Below are 19,366 nucleotides of genomic sequence, written 5' to 3'. Positions count from 1 at the left end.
ATTACCAAATGGCGAATACTCCTTGTCCTACAGTTTGTACAGCTCTACAAAGCAAGTTAGCGGCAGTCCTTGCGGTATACGCACATCAGAAGACTTTAAGAACCTAACTTGGGGAACAGCGCTTCATTGGTGCAACCTCAGTTTTAATGACTTGCAAGGCTTATCTTCCCCATTTGTCTGGATCGAGGGTTCTCAAACAGCAATGTACCCGACATCTCAACCGGTACTTTAATGCTGCTTCCTGCTGTTTTTCTGAAAAGCTAAAGCTTAATATGAATGTTTAAGGCTTGTTGCCTGCAAACTAGGTGCGATTTCATCTCTAACTGGGTCTGGTGCGTGTTGTCTCATACAGGGAACGCCAGTTGTCTTCTTCCAGAATGAAATGCCCCTGGGGTTCACGTTTAGGCGCCCAGGATCACCGCTTTCTGGAATTATGCCAAATGACGTGTATTTTAATATGGTTCAACAACCTGGAGCTAATGTTCCTGGAGCCACGTATGTACAAAGGATGCCGAACCCTGGTGGATTCAGTGAGACAAGCATCAACTATTTTGGTCAAGACCCACAACGATGGGGAACAATGATGGAGCCAGGAACAGGTACAACACCTCGCGGCACAACAGCGGAATTCAATGTTTCTCCAGACCCTGACCAAGAGGAGAGCGGAAAAGCCTTTTACAATCCCTTACACCAAACTGTGGAAATTCCAGGCTTTTCTCACTTGCCAGACTTGCATGACAACTTCAATCTTGTTTTTAACCTGAGCAAGCCGCCACCGCCACAGGGCGAACTCGTATACATCCAAGCCCCCGCAGGAAATGGGAAGTACTACTATTGTCCAGGGATCACGCTTCAACAGTTCCTGAACTTAAAGAAAAAGGAAGAAGCCGCAAGGCTTTGCGGTATTCCTATTGAAGTGCTAGATGGAGACATTCTAGTCTCAGCGTTCAGTCCTGTAAGTCCCCTTCAATTGACTCGAAAAACACTCAAAAATTTTCTTGCTTGAGTACTTGCCGCAGACTGGACAGCATTATTGCTATGCATATTTTAACATGCTGCTTACCCGCTTTTTTTTGCAGGGGACAACTCCTAATTACGCCCCAGCAAGGCCTGCAGTGCCGGTAAGTTGTAAACACTAGATACTTGCAAATCAGATATAAGGATCACGCCTTTCAAATTTAGTTCTGTCAAAAGCTCTCACATAGCCATGTCTATGTTGCGTTTCCGTAGGTCATTTTGATTGATCGCATGCGAAGACCTCACTACTTCACCGCCCCTTGGGATGACAACCCCATGAAATACATAGAGCAGGTTCTACAAGGAGGCCATCCGGAAGATCAAATGGCTTTCACATTCGCCGGCACAAACCACTGCGTTCTAACTCGTCAGATGCTGCAGGGTCTTGGATCTTGGGTAGAGCTCGCTAGATTTTGCTCTGCAACCTTCAAGGGCGTTCGGCCTACAGAGATTGTCGGCGTTGTCCAGGTGGGCTTGCGTTCAAAATTTTTGACTCTTCAGTACGAAATCGCTATAACGAGATGTAATTTAATTGCAAAACTAGTCTAGGTACACTTATGCTTGTGTGTGCTGAGTTGCTTCTGCAGTCCGTCTACTTTCTTCCTCCAGTAAGCTCTTGACATTCATCCATCCCCTCAGCATTCCAATCGTGAAGCACTGTATCTTGATCAGGATTTTATGCTTACTGCGTTCATTGCATGGTTTGACTCAACCCAATGTATCTCTGATTCAGATAAGGATTGTCATGCCAGAAGCATTGAAAACATCTTTCGTCAGCTCGCACCGTGGCACCACTCCGGAAGACATTTTCACAGTGGAGCCTTTGGGATTCGTCATAAACAACCTTTTGGCAAGCCAGAAACCTGGTGTAACGTTAGAGACTTTTCTTGAGCTTAGCGATGGCTCACGATGGAACTTTACACAGATTCCAGAAGAATGGAAAAATATGCCGGCTCCGCAAATTCCAGGTCTTATGGGAATCACCATCACGGTAAGCGCATATATTCAGTGCCTTCCCAGCAGTGTTGGTCTGTTGCATTGCTGCATCAGCCGATGGATTATACGGCGTTCATGTTTGTGCTTCTGACGCTAATGTGCAGATAATCCAAAAGCCTGAAGGACATTATGGAGTAAGTAGGCCCCAATTCCGGTTCACAGCTAGCTTTCTACTCGCAAAATTGTTGCCTAAATGATCAATACTGGTCTGTCCATGCGATACTCAGGACGTTAACATGGGGACGCTTTCAGACTTGTTGGCTCAGCTCAACATGGACGGCAGCACACCATTTTCTCAATTCGTTACAAAAATTACTACAGATGCTGAGGGTCCAACAGGAATAAAAATTCCAGCCACTAACATCAGAATAGGAGGTCCACCTCCTCCTGGGGCCGCTAGACCTCGGTTGGATTTTGAGATGTTCCATCCAGAAACGCTGGGAAGTGACGGGCGCCCTACAAACTTTGGCACAACTGTTTCACTTTCTCATGGAGCTGTCCCTGACACACTGCCAATGAAAAACGTCATCGAAATGCTTCATAATCCGCACATTACCTTGGTGAGTCAGACGTAAAAATATTTGCACTCGACTCGATAATGTCAGAGTCCCAGTCTGACTTATTTCGCTTGGCTTGTGTATGCGCATGTTTTTCAGCATCAAAAGCCAAGACCGACGCATTCGGTGGGTTTCTCATCACAGCTGTTGCCAAGTGTAACACTGTAGAGTTTGCACCTGCACGACTCGTTCAATACTTCAGAAGGCATGCCATTCTTTTTGACGTCGCATCGCGCATCCATTGTTTTTGTCATCTTACTGTGCTTTCGCCGCAGATTACTGCGATGGCAGGAACAAGTGTTCCCCTCACAAAGACAGAAGAGCGTTTAGACGCTTCCTTTGGCGAAATCGTTGAATGGCTCAAAAAAGCTCTTGGGTTAAGCAATCCCGAGACAATACACATTACTGTCGTCGTTGACGGCACTGCCTATAGAGGAGTCCTTAGCGCTGCACAGCTTCTTGGACATACTCTCGGCAGCATCTTAGGACTTGCCGGTGCTGTTGATCTCGACGACTCTCATTCAGTTGTTTTCATCGTACGTTGCTTTCTGACTCCGCATTACGTGTTGAGTTCAACACTTTGTTTTTTTGCAATTTCTTTGGCACTAAAGCTACAACATTGCCTATGCGTGTACGATTCAGGGACAACCTGCCCCTGGATACACTCCTCGAAAAATTCCTGCTGACCAACGAATGGTAAGCTCTAGACTCACCGTGACAGAAAGCAGACACTCAAATGAAGGCATAAGCTTTTCTGTCCATTGCCTGCCACTCTGTGGTGCATGCTGTTACTACGACCTGCAAACAGAATTTTGTGGTAAATGGGGCGGTTTATGATGAGTCACCGGGCTCTCCGGTCGACTTCGCCAAGATCTTAAACATCCAGGTTCCCGGAAAGGGACAACCACCAACGGACTTCAAGTTCAACATAACTGGTCCAAGTGGCGAGTCCGCAACTCAGCTGGTTCCTGCAGACCTAATGCGTCTCTTACAAGAAGTAGCGGAAATGCATGGAAACCCCGGAATGAATTTGGTGCTCTCCTTTCTCAACTCGTTGAAGCAAGTCAGCAGAGTTGCCCCCGGGCAAACAATTCGCATTGATACACAGGTGCGTCAACTGGAATAACCTATATTTTATTGAACTTTTGCGTTGAAAATCGCAGTCACTAAGCTCTAAAAATCAGCGTTCATCTGTTGAGGCGCTATCCACTTGTTTTCTTTGCATCTTAAATTTTTCAGGCGTTGGAAGCCCCAGCCTTTAAAGTGAGTACCAATGAACAAAATAAAAATTCGTTCAGCCCAAACGCGTGTTCATGATAACACGACGAAACGCAAACTGAGCTTAATATGTAATGGTTGCCGCCAAAAATTGAAAGAAGATTTCTTACTTACCTTCAAAATTTGCGCATTTTCTACAGCATCCTAATGCCGCCATTGACGCGCTTTTAAACACCCCTGTTGGAAACGTTCCTGATGGATCTTACCTAGTCGTCTTTACCGGAGCAGGCCCAGCGTCGAGAAGAGTAACGGTGCCAATAACGCCTGTTGACAAGGACAAGACAGTTAGCAGGCTCTTGGAGCATCTTAATATTGCTCTCCAGTCCATCGCAGACATTAAAATTGCATCAAAAGTACGTTTTCATCGCACGGCAGCTGTTTAGAAGGCACACAGTTCATTACTGTACACGTACTCGCGTACACCCACCGGACATTTAAAGGCCTGTGTCATTGCTTTTGCTGTTTTTGCTCAGCCCGAAGGAAAAATAACAGTAAGCGCTCTTCTTTCACAAGATGTGTCGAAACCAAGTAGCTGCCCAAGTACGTAATCTAGAGGAAGACTTGGTATTTAATTCTATGCATAACATACGTCTGGGTCGCAGGTGGAAGATGGCGCTGTCGACCTTGGCATTTTGGGTCAAAGTGTAAAAGTCCCGTTGCGCTATATAAGTTCCACGGACAAAAGTAGCATCAACAGTATTTTAAGGCAAATGGGGCAGCAGCTAGGGCGAATGCTACAGCAAGCCAAAATCCCGCATCAGCAATTAACACTCCACACGACTTTTACAAAACACGATGGAAGCGCTTTCTCTGTCGAAACTCCTCTGGGGACGACGGAGAATGTGGAGCAGATGCTGTCAAACCTTACTCTATGGGCACTTGTTCCAAAGGAGGCTCAACAAGAACACATTAAGCATGTGTCAATGAGTGTCCAGGTCAGTTCGCTTCACATTCGCTTCACACCATTAGGCAAACGTCATCTTGTTAGTTTAAGACATTTTTCAGTTGAAATAATATAGGTGCATGCTAATCTGTTGCTCTTTTTTGTTAGGCCATTGGCTCACACGCTCCCATGCAGGTGGGCAGCCGACCACCTTCACAGCAATCCCCTGCAGGCATGATGCTACCAACAGAAAAGACTTGGGGCACTCTTCCTGGAAGCCCTGTGAGTTTATATTCGAGGCATGTCGTCGAGTGGTGTGCTGGCTCATCAGCAGCTGATGTGTTACTTTTTACTCGAATATATTTCTAAATGCTTTGCGTGTTCAGGCAAGCAATGTTCCTGGATTTTTCATCCAAGGACCGGGCGGGGAGCGCATAAACTTAGGCGATGTCCGCTCTCAGCCGCTGCGGGTCTTCCTTCGGAATCTAGTATCACCAATACACTCATGGTGCCGAGCATTCTGGGGAACTCAGACACCTGAAGGGTGTATCCCGAAAACAGAATTCCCTTATTATATAGTCATGAGCACAGAACTGGGGCAAATTCCAGTTCCAGAAGGCAAGAACTGCCTTGTCGTGCTTCGTTTGGACCCAAATGTAAGAATAGTCTTTCTGTCAGCAGGGGCATCTAGGCACGAGCACAAAAGTTTTTCCTACCGCTAGCGAACCACTGAACCAAGCTTGTCCTGTGCTGTGATTCTCTTTTCAGTTCCAGGCATTGATCCCAACCATCAGGCCAGGAGTAAGCTAACAACATGCGTATGCTAGCTACGGGCTGTTCCAACCCGGTGGCCGGGCTTCTGGCCAGTATTCTATTCATGTAACTGCGGTTGTTTGATTTTCTCTGCAGGAATTCGAGGTCGAATATCTTTTCCATGAGCCTCCGGTAAATCTTGGGCACAAAATTGTCTACCAACTGTGCCCAAAGTAAAGCCGACTACTAATTTACCTAATTGCTCTGCAACTTTTCGCACAATTGTCTTCTTTGTGCATGTTCCGTGGTTTTGTTTTCAGCTTCAACAGGCCTTCAAAGGAGGCAGAAAAGTTTTTCATTCTTACACTATCGAATTAGATGCAGCCAAAAGTCCTCTTCGAAGTCTGATTGAAAAAGCTATCGGCTGGAGTAAGGTTTCAAGTGCACAGTCGTGCCTTGTCACAAATCCGCGGGTACCTTTCTCATGTGACGATCCACTACCCATTGATCCTGAAACGGACACACTGGAGAAAGTGGCCAGCAACTCTCGTTTTGTTGTTGTGAGAACCAAGAGTGCAGCTGCCGAGCAAACAGCCGCCTTCATACAGAAAATTCCGTTTCTCGCCCGCATCAATCGAATCCAACATCTGGGGCGTGATTCACAATAGGTGTATACTTCTGGCGCTAATTGTGTAAATTGACTTTAGTAAGGCCCTAGCCCCTATGGGTTGGCCAAACAAAATAGGGGAATTTGAATGCGTCTGCACAATTCTAACGCTGTTTTGTGTATGCAACGTAACCAAAAATCCCCTTCTGGTGGAATTTTTTAAGTTTTGGTTTTCTTGTCCTTACTTCTTGAAAAGCTAACTTTAGTTACGAGTGAACCAGTGATAGTAGCGCGCTTGTGCGCGTCCACACCTTCCGCCTCTGGTTTATTCATTGTGCCAACAAAGCAAACAACGCATAGGTAACGCTGCTTAAAGGGACAGAAAATTCACGGCAGCTTGTCAACAATCTCTTGAGGCATCATAACAGCGTCTATTAGGTAAATGTATCCGTCATCAGCTTTCATCACGTTGTCCAGATCGATCATTGCACAGCATGGCAAGCTATCAGGGTCGTCGCAAGAGGCAGTTCTGGTGTAGTCGCTGACGCACACCTGAAGGCGCAGACCACAAAAATGGGGCAGCCTTCATTGAATGCCTTTTTGCCACCCTGCTTACTGTCAAAAATCTGCGGACTGTTATTTATGTTCACTTCCTTACATAGCCATCGGATGCGATGCTGGCGGTCTCAGACAACAGTGAAACAATGGAGCCTTCCGCTTCCCATTTGCCGCTTCGGATAGATGCTGGAGTAACCACCATATCACTTGCCGCGAAAAGGATGAGCTGTAAGAAAGCACAGACCAGCAGAGGCTTTTCCATAGTACAGCCGACAATACAACTGGCAACGCACAATCGGGTCTTTGGGAGCAGTGGATTGGAGAAGCTTGCATTAGACGAAACTCGCTACTACTGACTGGCTTACAGTCTCAACGTTCTGTTTGTTGTTAATGAGTGCTTGGCGCCACTTCGGACGATCAGCGTTGAGCTGGTCAAAAGCCTCATTTGACGGGAGCATCAATGTTAACTGTGTTCCAAAACGACTTGGGTCCACATCATCAAGAATACCTGCTTCTTCTGCGATTGCCTTGGCTTCGTACAGCCTGTCATCGGTGCGAAGGTAGTCCATGATCGTTTTTGCAAAGCAGGCCACTGGCGACGAGGCCACCAGAGCCGCAGCAACAACCAAGAAAGACTTCATTCTGAGTTGGACTGTACAGCTTGAATGCACACATTCAGGCATTAATATGAAATTTCGTTGCACTTTAGCAAACTGATGTAGTTTGCTTGCAAAAAAACGAACGGCTCAAGTGACCCCAGAGGGCGAATGGGCTGTTGGATAGGCACGGTGGAGCGTGCACCGGCGCTGCACTGACAAAGCCAATAGCGAACCCAGTTTTTAACGCATATCCATAAAGGGCATAGACTTGAAAAAGATATTTTCGTGTCTTTTGTTGAGTGTTTTAAAGCTTCAGTGCAAACCGAAGCCATCACCAGAGCCGCTGCCTTGCAACTGCTTTGGAGACCATTGATTTCACAAGCAACATGCAGCATGGCTTACAGCTCCTTCCTAGCTGAAACATGTGCCGGTCCTGCCAAAATGTAAGCCTAAAACTCGCAGATCCTAGTAACATTTGCAAAAGGCCATCCACAGGCTCTCAAGCCCACCATCATGTAGAGGGACTTGTGTGCACGCAAGAGCCGAGAGCACTCCAAAACTTGGAAATCTTGACACGGATAAGAGGTTGCCTTTTCTACACTGATCTGAAGGAGTATGCTTGCCATTTGCGTTCTCCGCTTGCAAGTATTAACTCTAAAGGATACGACTTCCAAGAACTGCCATCTGCTCTTGCTCTGGACAATTGGCACTCAATTCGTTGACTACAACATCATCTCGCCGGCAGTCTTCTCCCTAGTGAGCTACTCTTTTGAATCAAGCTCAACGCAGAATTTTTTTGTTGAGCATAGTTCACTGCCGGCTCAGTAGTAGAAGTGTATGAACTCTATGCCTGCTACGCAATGATACTTCCCAACAAGTGGCGGCCGCAAGCTGCGTTGTTTCGCGCAGCAGGAGCTAGATGGTCAAATGCCAACAGTGGAGGCGCATATCTAAGTTCTTCTGACAAACTGATGCTGGTAGGGTCGAAGTAGAGTTGCTTGCTGTGGGGAACTGGACTGTACTCGAAATCGACCATATGTCCCTCTACCCAACATGTGACTTAACGCAAAAAAATTGACGATATCTCCACTACCATGAGCGACTCTAGCTAGCAGCCTGTTTTGAGAACTAAGAAGTAAGCAGCTTCATTTGACAGTTGCCTATTCGTGTACGGCGTAGGTCGCGCGATCGGGCCTGACACGATGAACGGAGCCAAACAGTGTTCTTCGATGTGTCAGGGCTGTTTTGGGGATCCGAAAAGGCTTCCTGTGGACCATTAGGAGATCACAGTTCTCATCGCAGCCTACATTCACCTTTCCTGCAAAGAACTTGTGCTCCATTGACTGCTACGCATCCGTTCCAGCATTTGGGAAGCTGTATCTGAGGCTACGCTGTGAAAGAACGAAGTTCTGAACGTGCTCAGCGATAGTTTCTTGATGGTAGCGTTGTACGTAGCTTGTCAAATGTGCAAATTATTTGTTTTGCGCTGTCACGATAGCAAATTGTGTCAAAGTCACGAAAACCCACTCAGTGACTGTAGGCCTCGGAGAGCGTTACTAAGAGCCGACAGACAAGAACACTGAGCTCAAGATAAACGAGAGCACAGGCAAAGGCTTAGTGGCAAGATAAGCCACAACTGTTGCTGCATCATATGATAGTCGTTTGCTCTCCGATGAGCATCACCATCTTACCCACTTCATGACCGCTATGAAAAACTCGGTCTACATGTTTCACGCAAACTCACGTGTGAAACTATATGATTCCGATACATCCATGGGATGAAGAACTGTGGAATCTCCAAAACGTGACTATTCGAAGAGAGATAAAGCTGTGTTCTAAAAAGCAAGAAGTGTGGAGCAAGCAACAGAATAAAATAGCTCAACTGTGAACACTGCCAGTTGTTTTCTACTGTTAAAGAAAAATTGATGCACTGGATGTGCTTCGATTTGCGAAAATTGTGATATCCACCATAATCAGCGCCACCATAGCCTTCGAAGTACTCGAGTTAACTTTTATATCTGATCCGTTAATGTGCCAAACACCCACATCATTGGCCGGAGTTTAGAACTTCACCCACTACTTGCTCACGCCTTTGTACTTTCTCGAATCTTTTCGGCTCATCCGTGTCTTGTCTCTACACCCTTTGCCTCCCTAAATCCGCAAAAGCAAATACTGAAAACACAGCACTCTGAATCTGCAACCTGCTGTTTACGTTGGTATCATAAAACAAAACACTAAGGGATATACATCCGACTGAACAATTGCTTGCCTCCCAGTGAGCTGAAGCGCGTCCCTTCGTCAGTGCTTTTCCGCAAGAACAAGGCTTTACATTGGAAAATGCTTGCTCAACGGAACAAAAACCGCAAATCATGCGCGTTGCCCATTCGTGCTCGTGGTCTTCATTGCTGTCGTGGCAGATATCACAAGGGTATGCCTGCGCAAAAGAACACACACGCCGAAACTACGATTAGCCACAGGACAAAGAAATACCGCTTTTCCCACTTTATACTAATAAACGGCAACACATTCCTTGTCCGGCCACAGCTGTCAGGTTAACGCAAAAGGGAACAGCTTGCCTTGCCACAGCATGGGAAGCGAAGCCATCGAAATGACTTCTTGTAGTGTTTGCATGTCCCATGATCTGCAAGGGGAGTTCCGACAACGATCCGGAGGTCCTGTTTCCTCTGTCGTTGATGAAAACTGGGAGTTGGACGGCTTCTGATCCAGAAAGGACAACATGCAAGAAGGCACACCTGATGGATCATTCGCTCACCAGCAAGCTAAGATGCCAGGCAGGAATACGCGCGTTTTTACGACTGCCCTGTTGCGTGAAATCGGCATTTTGCTGCACCGCTCACTAGTCACGCAGAAAAATTGCTCAGGAGTACCCGTAGTACTAACCTACTTGGAGCCCTCTGCGCCTAAACCGCAGACAACTGCATGCCCAAGAGCAGCACCTTGAAATCCAAAGGCCATTTTCGAGTGGCAGTGCCGACAGTGATTTGTCCGTGGCGAGCCTGTGGAATATGTTCGACTTAAGAAGTTGTTGGTGGGCACCTGCTGCTTCAAAGAGCGTGGAGCTCAACAAAAATACTAAGCACGATTCTCGGTAATCCTGAATTGAAGGAAGCACTCTACGCTACATGATTAGCAATATTTGCCACTACATCGAGCTCCACGGCACCGCTTGTAGTTCTAGTTCGCCACTGACATACCACTTTGCAGCTCTCGCGCCTTCATGCTAGCGCCACAACAATCGCAGGTTAATACGAAATCACAAGGCATCAAATCCTTGAGATGACAATCAATTTCTTCCACAACGGCCACCCGCATTAAGGAGCTCCCCGTAACGCCAATCAATGGCTGTACCTTTATGCCCATACGCAGTTGGCACTTTGCACAGGTTACCGAGCAGCCTGCAATGCAAGCAGTTACACGCCTTCATACGTATCACCACGTAGCGCCCGCGTATTCTGTAAACTAGAACGAAACAGTTCGGCGGATTCAGGCTGTCTAAGACAGAAACAGGTCACAGACTTTCACTTCGTAAAAGTCCACTGCTACTGTGGGCAGCATGACTTAACTTGTGAATACATGAAGAAAAGAGAAGCGAATAGAACCGGACTGGTTTAAAGGAAACACCGCTAATTAGCTACACTTTTGCATCACTTACCCGCTGCATCCAAGGCTGCTCCATCTTTTGGCAGCGAAACACGCATATCTGCTGGAGATTTACATCGACCACACGTGACTTGCAGTCGTATGCAACTCAGATGCAGAGAAGATACCCCCTCTGACGTCGTGTCTATAAGGGAAACGTCGCTGCCACGTGCCACTGCAGGCGTTTTCCCAGGTACTCCCGCATTATTTTCTCCATCTTCGCCATCAAGCTCATCTTCTAGGCCGTCACTCGACTCTTCTGACTCTTCTTTGGTATTGGCCCCCTCTAATACCTGCGCGAATTTCAATAGGCACGGCACATCTGCGAACGTATTATTGAGCACGTGCATGCCTTGTTAAGGCAGGAGCTCCTAGTCAATCCCACTGATATAGACCATCTCACACAAAGACAAAGCACGGCTGAGACTGATAAGATCAAACATCTATGAAAACATGTACGCAAAAGTGGAGGGCTCATTACCGGCTTACCTTCTGGCGCTCATTTAGCACAGCACTCCGGCAAATTTGAAACCTCATTGCGCATTCCTTCGCCGTACGAGTTCCCACGTGGCTGCTGATGTTGCGCCACCGTAAGACTGGCTCTGCTACCCGACGATACAAAACAACGGCTTCCTCCAATCTGAGTCAAACTCCAGAGCCCTGGAAGCTAAGATACCGGGTGTGCGAAGTAGACGAAATATAAATCACGCAAGCACAAAGTATAGCACTGCTTCAGAGGCGCAAAAACACATAGGACTGGCGGGAATGAGCTGGATGCTGCACTGAAGCGGTACCCAGTACTGTACCCAGTTGCACGCTCAGGTTGTCACGACCATGTAAAAAACTACCTCCGTTCACGTCCAGCTACACGGCAGCATAGATATGCAATAAAAAGGCATTTAAGCAGGCCTAGTCACTGCACGGTGTAGTGAGGAGTAATATCAAGTCATACTTCCTTTGTTCTTCTTCCGTCCAAGGCATCTCAACCTTTTGGGAGGCGGACTCTGTGTGAGGTACTTGCAACGCAAATACGTCTCTCAAGTGCCTGTCCACCGCTTTAATCGCCGTACGCACGAGATCTGCTTTTTCCCCTCTGGCTAACTGCTGTTCAATGACTTTTGAGAAGACCATCTCGATCGCATTTCGGCGAAAATCGTTCAATTCTTCATTGCATACATATAAAGAAGCTACAGATGACGCAAATTCGCAGCTATGCGTATCGACAGGGCCACAGCTGTGCGTGGTTGCAGGCGGCGGGTGTGAATCTCCTCCAACATAGTTCGCAGAGTCCGATGACGCAGTCGCCACCCTTGCCGCCACAACTGTTGCATTGTCCCGGCCATTTACCCCTCCATTCACTTTTTCCCCTCTAGAAGGGATATCCCCGTCTTGTTGACTGGTGGTAATTGCTTCAGACCCCGGATAATTCTTCTCGACTGTAACTTGCAGACGCAATCCACAGGGCAGCAGGGACTTGTCGAACTCGGGGTCTGTTGGATTTAAAATGACCTCAAACACGCACAAGGGCGTGCTGCTTCCCCGCTGATGGCCGCCAGCAGGAAGCTTTTCGCAACTAGAATCGTCGGTGTACGGCACGTCATTGCTGGGCTTGGGAACCACTGGTGCTCCGACGGAAAAGTCATCTGCATTATCGGCGTTTTTTCTTTGATCTGATGCGTCGCCAATTGCTGGTGGAACTTTTGAATCCCTTGTGGCTAAAGAGGAATTTCGCGCAGGGGTTATTTTCCACTCCCGATCGGCTGAAGGCTGGTTCTCCAGAAGAGTCATCAGCCGTGGGTGACAAAACAACAACGCGAATGAGTCGAAAAACTGACGGCGAACTCGCTGTAGCTCCATTGCAACTGAAGACGCTACACCAGCCGGCTGCGGGCGCACACATGCGCGGCGGCAAGTTACCGGCTGCTGCTGTTGCTGCAGCTGTACTCCAGGCAGCTGACTTTGCTGGCTGTTGGACCTCTGTTCATTGTGGATTTCATCACACTGCTGTCGCTGCACGTGCCGCCCTTGTGGGTACCTTCGTTGCGTACCTCTTGTGTAAGTGCGTTGCCGTTGCTGTTGCTGTGGCCTTGTAGGCTGTTCCGGCACGTGCTCTTTATGAGTCTGCAACTGTTTCTGACTCACCGACTGCTCCAGCTCCTGCTGAGAATGTTGTGGTTGCTGTTGTTGTGCATTCTCTTCCTTGTCTCCGCGTACCACTGGCCGCCACTGGTAGTTGTGTTGAGGTTGAAGCCCTCTGCCACGAGTCCACCGTTTTTGCTCCCTTCGAGGAGGCTGCAATTCGTCTCGTTGTTCTGCCTGCTGTGTCTGCTGCTGTCTTGTCCCAGGCCCTTCTCTGCACTCTTGGGTTCTTCCTTGTTCTGGAGGATCTAGCGCACCCTGAAGGCCTTCTGGCTGCTCCCTCTGTTGTTCTTGACTAAATTCACTGACAGCGTTGTTTCCCCCCATCTGTCCCCTATGCTTGTGATTGTAGTTATTCCTACTGCCACGTCCATGGGGGGCACCACCACTTTTGATACGTGCTGGTGCCCTCTGACTTTGGAGGTCCTTCCGCTTACGTAGGTCCAGCTGATCGCCACCCCTTTCGTGGTGCCTTGGCTGCGTCCCCGACAAATGCCCCTCATGTTTTGAAGTGTGCGCTGATCGATCCGCCGGTTGCGCCTCTTCTTTTGGATGAGGCTCAGGAGGCCTCTGTGTTGGCAACGGGTCGCCACCCTGCTGGCTCGTGCGAAACAAATCCATTGGGAACACTGAAGGGGGGTCCTAATGCAGCAGCGTGGTAGTGAGGCGAGAAAGAAACGCTGGATCCCGGTGTTCTGCGCTTTTGATGTAACTGTGGTATTGTAGCCGTATACTGTCGCAGCCCCTGCATAAACGCCAATGCCCAGACTGCATCAGGAAGCTCAATTGATGCTTAATATCTCGACACAGCGGCGGCTAATTACGCATACGGTGACTGTTGCGCTTGCTACATTACCTGTCAAAGGGCGCTGCCGTAAGTGCGCTCATTAACGCTTAGCTCTCGATTGTGCCCACACGGCCATACCACACACACTTGGTCGCTCACTGTCAAAGCCCTTCCTCTGCGTGTTCCACGCCGAGTTTATTCATTGCATCTTCGGGACTTGGTAAAAAAATGGGTCCATTTTTTCACCAAGTTCACGTTTACTACTGATAGCGTCGGACGGAGGAAATCCCGTTTGCAGTCAAGTGTCCACTCTCCCGGTCCCCCCGCTCGCAAACCACTGTGTCCTTCATCAGATAAGCGACTCTTTCTTCATCAGAAACGGCAATTTTTTTAGTTTTCAGGGGATCGCCTCGTCTGCTCTGTGGTGAACCGGCAGTACTCTATCGTATTCCGAGGACATCTTATGTATGGCTTCCCCTCCGTGTGGGCGAGAGAAAGTGGGCAGAAAACTAACCCTAAGAATCGCAGTACAGAGCCTAACTGTCGTTCTTTTCAATATATACCAGCTATATCGTGTCTCGGCTCTCCGAGTTCGCGGAGAACATATCAAAATGGGCTCAATGTATCTCGCCGCGAGAACCTACGGTTCACTTGGCACGTACTGAGAAAATGGCAATCATTGTGGCATTCCTTCTCTAATCTGGCAGCTTGTCTCTCCGCTTCACCCCATAAATGCAATATTTGTGTATTTATGCGTTATCCGCACAAGACATCCCGTGCACTCCTTTGCTTTAGGGTGCGTTGTTGATACGACACTCGAGCTTGAACTACCCTCTGCGTGGTGTTGTAGGCACTGAATAACAGAAGACGCGTCTGTTCGATGCGAAGCAGCTCATGTCAGTAGCCGTAAAAAGGTCGACTAAGCCGCCCGTGCGGCGAGTCGCCGGGTCCGTCACACCATTGGTTACGGCGTTCATCAACAAACAAATTATAACGAATTAGAGCTCCCAGCTCCGTAGCCTCAGAACTACATTAGGGGGATTCGTCTCGTGCTCTTTCCGCGTAACGGAGATGACGAACTGCTCCTGCCTCACTACTCCATACCGCGGGGACAACACTCTTACCGCTGACTTTTCTACAGCAATACCCCCACGGAGCGGCTGTATTGCTGTAGCTGCTGTATCTCACATATCACAAGCTGTACATGCGTGGGAATCCTGAGTACTTGATGGGAACACGAAGGCTAGGCTTTCCAAGTGCCCTACTCAGGAAGCGGTGCGGGCATTTCTTGCGAGCGGGACGCACTGATGCCGTGCAGTGCGGCTGATGTTGCCGTATCGAGTAGAGACTGTCCAGCAACGCTTTTGGAGGGCTCAAATACTACGGTGGTCACCGCGCCGCTCACTGTGTCGCGGACGATGTTTCTGCTGCTCAGCTTAAAGCCTTCATCTCCAATTGAAAGGCAGTTCAAGCTTGCTTTCTGCCCCAGGAGCCTGGACCGACTGCTGTTTCTTGAGTCTACTAACTTCATGGCAGGTTTGTCTGAAGGAGTTGTATTTTTGCTTTTCGCTGGCAGCCCTGACATATCACCTGGATTCGAGGAAGGTGTGGGAGGCAAAACACGCGAAATGGGGGTAGCCTGCTGAGATGCTGTCACGGACAAGGAGCTGCTTCTTTGCTGGGTCTCTGGTCGGTCTTGAACAGCGGGTCCATCAGGTAGGACAGAAGGCGCTGGCGTAGTGGGCATTGGAACCGAAGCCACAGCACCCACAATATGCCCGGCATCTTTACTTGATATTCCTCTAGGTTTGTTGTCAGAAGTTGTAGGGTTGTAGCCGCCCAAAATTGGAAGAGGCTTTGGCAGGCAGCTCACTTCGTTGGCAGCTGCTGCACTAAGTACCCCGTTGTTGGACATTGCAGTGGATGACGTTGGCTGCCGTGGGTTTGAACTCGAGGCCCCGCGGTGAGCGTGCGCACGTCCTGGCAAGCTTGACTCTGAGCATGACTCGCGGTGGCCCCCTACGGGCCGCGAATAGACTGCTGGGAGACTAAGTATGCTTAAGGGCAAATGCCGTTCCATACGTTCCTCAGGAGACCTCTCGGGCAGCCGATGCGTACTCTGTGAGGGCTGGGAATCCCCACCTAAAAAGCGAACAAGTTAGCACAAAGCTCAGCTTGTCAAAACAAGTGGCGTGCTATGCAAGCAACAGGTTACCGAAGCGCTTTGTTGCAGCGTACGTGAATATGCTGAACAAGAACAAAAAGCGTGGAAGCGTGAAACACCGTACCCTCATCTTGGTGGAAAGCCTTTACGCTCTCTGATTCCCTGTTCCTCTGTTGAAAGGGGTCGTCAAGGATTATGCCCTCCATTTTTCTAAGATCTGGGAGGTAGAGATTTGGATCTGCTGCTTCAGGTGTGTCTCCATAGTCTGCCTCGATCTTCGCAATGGCGTATCGGAGAATGAGGTACTTCCCTTGCGCTGGTGTCAATCCCTCAGAAATCTTGGGTCTCTCGTGTGCTTTGTAGTTGTCAAATCTGAAATACTTAAAAAATTGCTTCTCAACGTACTCCGGCCCCTCCCCACTTAGTATGAGGTCAATGGCGAATTTGACAAGCAACAACGCTTCAGCAACTGAAGCTCCTGAGCGCACCCACGGAGCAAAGCGCACAAATCTCAGAAACTAATACTTTGAGAGTTCGAAAAGTCCTCTGTGTACGTCAGGGTGTTGAAACTTGTAGGAATTTGTCTTGGCGTCGTTGCTTTGGTATACTTCTAGTATCCCATTGTTCTGAGCCTCACGGCAAAGCAAGTAACAGCTTACGGTAGATATCTTCTTTCCACTGAGAATGATCCTTATCCTCCAGCGTGCGTGTCTCACTCAAGATAAGAGGACGGACGTGCAAGCTTCCCTCGGACTCTCTAAATGGCATGCTGCAACAAGCGTACCTGGTGAAGTGGCCGGAAGTGGAGCCTCCTCCTTCGGTTCTCGGTCCAACAAGCTGCGTTCTGGGAATCCCACTGGCTGATTGTGGCTCTCTTGTATTAGTCTTTGGTAGTGAGTTGAGGCTTAGTTCTAGCTTAGCCCCCTCACTGTGACCTAATGGACTCTGGGGCCTCTCTTTACTGCCTTCCCTCGTCAAAGAGATCTGGGGCAGCTGTGCAGATGGAGCTCGTAAAAGCGGGCCTGCAGGTGACTCCGAACTCGATACTTGAATGTTTACTCGAGATCCTGTCCTTGAAACTCCTTCAGTACATTCGTTCGCAGTTTTTCGAGTGGTCACAGGCAAAGGCACTGTAGTGTTTAATGCACTCCCACTTTTGGTGTAGCTTTTCTGGACCTCGGTTAGAGACTGCCTAGATGGGCTTTGTGCAACGGGTGATGCTTCGTCCGTACAAGGCACAGGAACACGCAACGCATCTTGCACCAAAGTAGCTTTACGTGGTGGGGGGCCGGCAACGCGGCTCTTCTGTATCCTGACGTTTTGAGGCGCCTGCATTGTGGAGTCACCGCCAGACTCAGCTTCTCCCTCAAGCTTATGATAAATTGTTTCAGCAGAGCCCGGGTACATTTGACGCTGACTCATAGGCCGCGAACGATACACGTACAAAGGGTATGTGTGCGTCTGCACCCCTGATAACGAATTTGTAGTAGCTTCTAGGGGATATGGGAACTCCTACGCAAAAAGCAAAGCGGCAGCATACAAAACTCATAAAATCCGTGTATAACTGTACCCTCTAATTTTTTCTGCTTACCACTTCGTTGTACATAGCACCTTCATCTAAAGCATCTCTCTCCTCCAGGATTTTCCGCTTGTGCAGTAGTCTGACTGCGTTTAAAATGCGCTGCACGAGGACGTTCAGCTTATAATTCGAGCTCTGTAATGTGTTCAGGGCTCTGCAGACTGTTTCTGCGCAATCTAAGCTGCCAGCAGTCAAGCGCTGCTTCGTCCCTAGCGCCTCTTCAAAATGGCGTAGCAAGGCATGTGCTATGTCAATATAACCCCTCACGATTGTCCCGTCAACGAGCTGGCTTGTATCTGCGCAACATTCCACCGAAACTGAGGTGCCGCATGCATTTTCTCCCCTCACCCGTACGTCGGCGATCCTGACTGGGGACGCTGTTGCCGTTGTAAAGCAACATTTTCGAAGCATGCACTCAGGCAAAACCAGCCCTAAAATACTGGTACCCGGTGGCCCGAACGGTGTTCAAGAAGCACGTATCATTTTCAAATGAAGGGCCAGGACTCAATGTGGATAGGTGCTGCTTTGTTCACTACATTATGCTCTTTCCCTACGTGTTGGCAGAGCTCCAGAGGAGCAAGCGTCTCGGTCTGGAAAGTGGTCCCAGTTCACCTCTACCCTAGGAGACACCTGGACCTCAGGAAGTGCACAGGTGGTGGCGCAATCTTGATCACCCTTTTCAGTCTGCAGAAAAAGGTTCTTCGGGGTATCCCCTTCACGCTCGAGGCCGGAAGCTGTTCTGCAATATTCCTGAAGATCGCAGCCACCAGCAGTTCCACAGCTTATAGCTTATCAAAATACTTCAAATAATGCAAGCCTTCGCTAAAAGGTGAAGGGGGAAAGCCCACCATAGTCCATGCAAAAAAGAAAACGCCAGGGCGCCTTCAAAACGACTGAGCATAGGTATGCTTGAGGGAAATGTAGTATGAGCTGCATTTCAGGCGTACCATAGTGGGCGGTGGGGCTTCGAAGCTCTCGAGTTGCTGAATATCTTGAAACAAATCACCTTCGTGCTGAAACTCAGTCTCGCCGGTTGACAGGGCGGCCTTTGTGTTTTTGCGTGGAGCTGTACATTTTCTGGGGACTGACTTCGAGCGGCATCTTATTGGTCCAGCATGGCAAACGCTACCACGCAGGTAAGGCGCGAGGTTACGGCGGCGCTCAACATCATCATAGTACTCAAAATCTGCACGCAAGGGAAATAAGGCACAATCACGGATAAGATTTTCCGCGCACCCTGTTTAAATCATTTGACGTTACGGTGGGACACAACAAATTTCCTGCCATTCAAACATTCTCTCGCTTGTGCAAATCCGCCAGGCTATTGCAATAGCAAAGGCACCAGCAGCTCTAAACAATCCTAAATGTACAACTCGTGAGCAAGCGACTCAGGACAGCACGAAGTGCGAAACTGCTTCTTGACAAATACTTCATTGAGAACCGGCATGCACCAGCCATCACTAAGGCGAACTAAATGTAGAACCTTGCAAAAGCACTGCAGTAGCTCAACATACGAATAAATAGACAGCTGAGCACGTACAAGTTCGGTCTTCAGATGCGGGTCCTTCGAAGGCTGGGGGAGCTGAAAACAGAAAGGCACATGGCACCGCCAGCCCTGCAAATCACAGTGCTCCCTATCACAAGCAGCGCAATTCAGCAGCTGTGGGCTGTTTCCCTTGAGAAGCAGGAACTCACGCTTGCAGCGGATAACTGTGGTCCCCCTTTGGAAGCCAACGCCAAAGGCATTTCTAACGCCTTCAGATATACCCGTGCTACAGCTTCTCATCAT

At 48.7% G+C, this 19,366-nt stretch overlaps 4 protein-coding genes across 4 annotated transcripts; 1 reads left to right on the top strand and 3 right to left on the bottom strand.

Moving 5' to 3' along the window:
• Positions 1-457: 457 nt before the first annotated feature.
• ENH_00050410 (hypothetical protein) lies at positions 458-3,696 on the top strand (the record flags this gene model as incomplete). The annotated part of the gene is made up of 9 exons (XM_013581263.1): positions 458-955; positions 1,080-1,121; positions 1,231-1,485; positions 1,605-1,625; positions 1,751-2,008; positions 2,241-2,573; positions 2,846-3,106; positions 3,213-3,266; positions 3,379-3,696. 9 exons carry the CDS (start codon positions 458-460, stop codon positions 3,694-3,696), a joined length of 2,040 nt encoding a protein of 679 aa, XP_013436717.1.
• Positions 3,697-6,478: 2,782 nt separating this feature from the next.
• Positions 6,479-7,290, bottom strand: ENH_00050400 (hypothetical protein, conserved; the record flags this gene model as incomplete). The annotated part of the gene is made up of 3 exons (XM_013581262.1): positions 6,479-6,643; positions 6,750-6,875; positions 7,015-7,290. 3 exons carry the CDS (start codon positions 7,288-7,290, stop codon positions 6,479-6,481), a joined length of 567 nt encoding a protein of 188 aa, XP_013436716.1.
• Positions 7,291-10,552: 3,262 nt separating this feature from the next.
• ENH_00050390 (zinc finger (CHY type) protein, putative) lies at positions 10,553-13,668 on the bottom strand (the record flags this gene model as incomplete). Its single annotated transcript, XM_013581261.1, has 4 exons — positions 10,553-10,664; positions 10,918-11,201; positions 11,398-11,548; positions 11,861-13,668. The coding sequence occupies 4 exons, from the start codon at positions 13,666-13,668 to the stop codon at positions 10,553-10,555; spliced, it is 2,355 nt and encodes a 784-aa protein (XP_013436715.1).
• A 1,427-nt stretch (positions 13,669-15,095) lies between these two features.
• Positions 15,096-19,366, bottom strand: ENH_00050380 (hypothetical protein, conserved; the record flags this gene model as incomplete). Its single annotated transcript, XM_013581260.1, has 7 exons — positions 15,096-15,976; positions 16,123-16,476; positions 16,658-17,510; positions 17,590-17,873; positions 18,132-18,327; positions 18,525-18,763; positions 19,273-19,366. The coding sequence occupies 7 exons, from the start codon at positions 19,364-19,366 to the stop codon at positions 15,096-15,098; spliced, it is 2,901 nt and encodes a 966-aa protein (XP_013436714.1).

This window comes from Eimeria necatrix, genomic scaffold (genome assembly GCF_000499385.1).
Source record: "Eimeria necatrix Houghton genomic scaffold, Enh_scaff39, whole genome shotgun sequence".
In the NCBI taxonomy this organism is placed as follows: domain Eukaryota; phylum Apicomplexa; class Conoidasida; order Eucoccidiorida; family Eimeriidae; genus Eimeria; species Eimeria necatrix.
The sequence above is the reverse complement of the archived record's forward strand: the minus strand, read 5'-3'. Positions and strand labels throughout refer to the sequence as shown.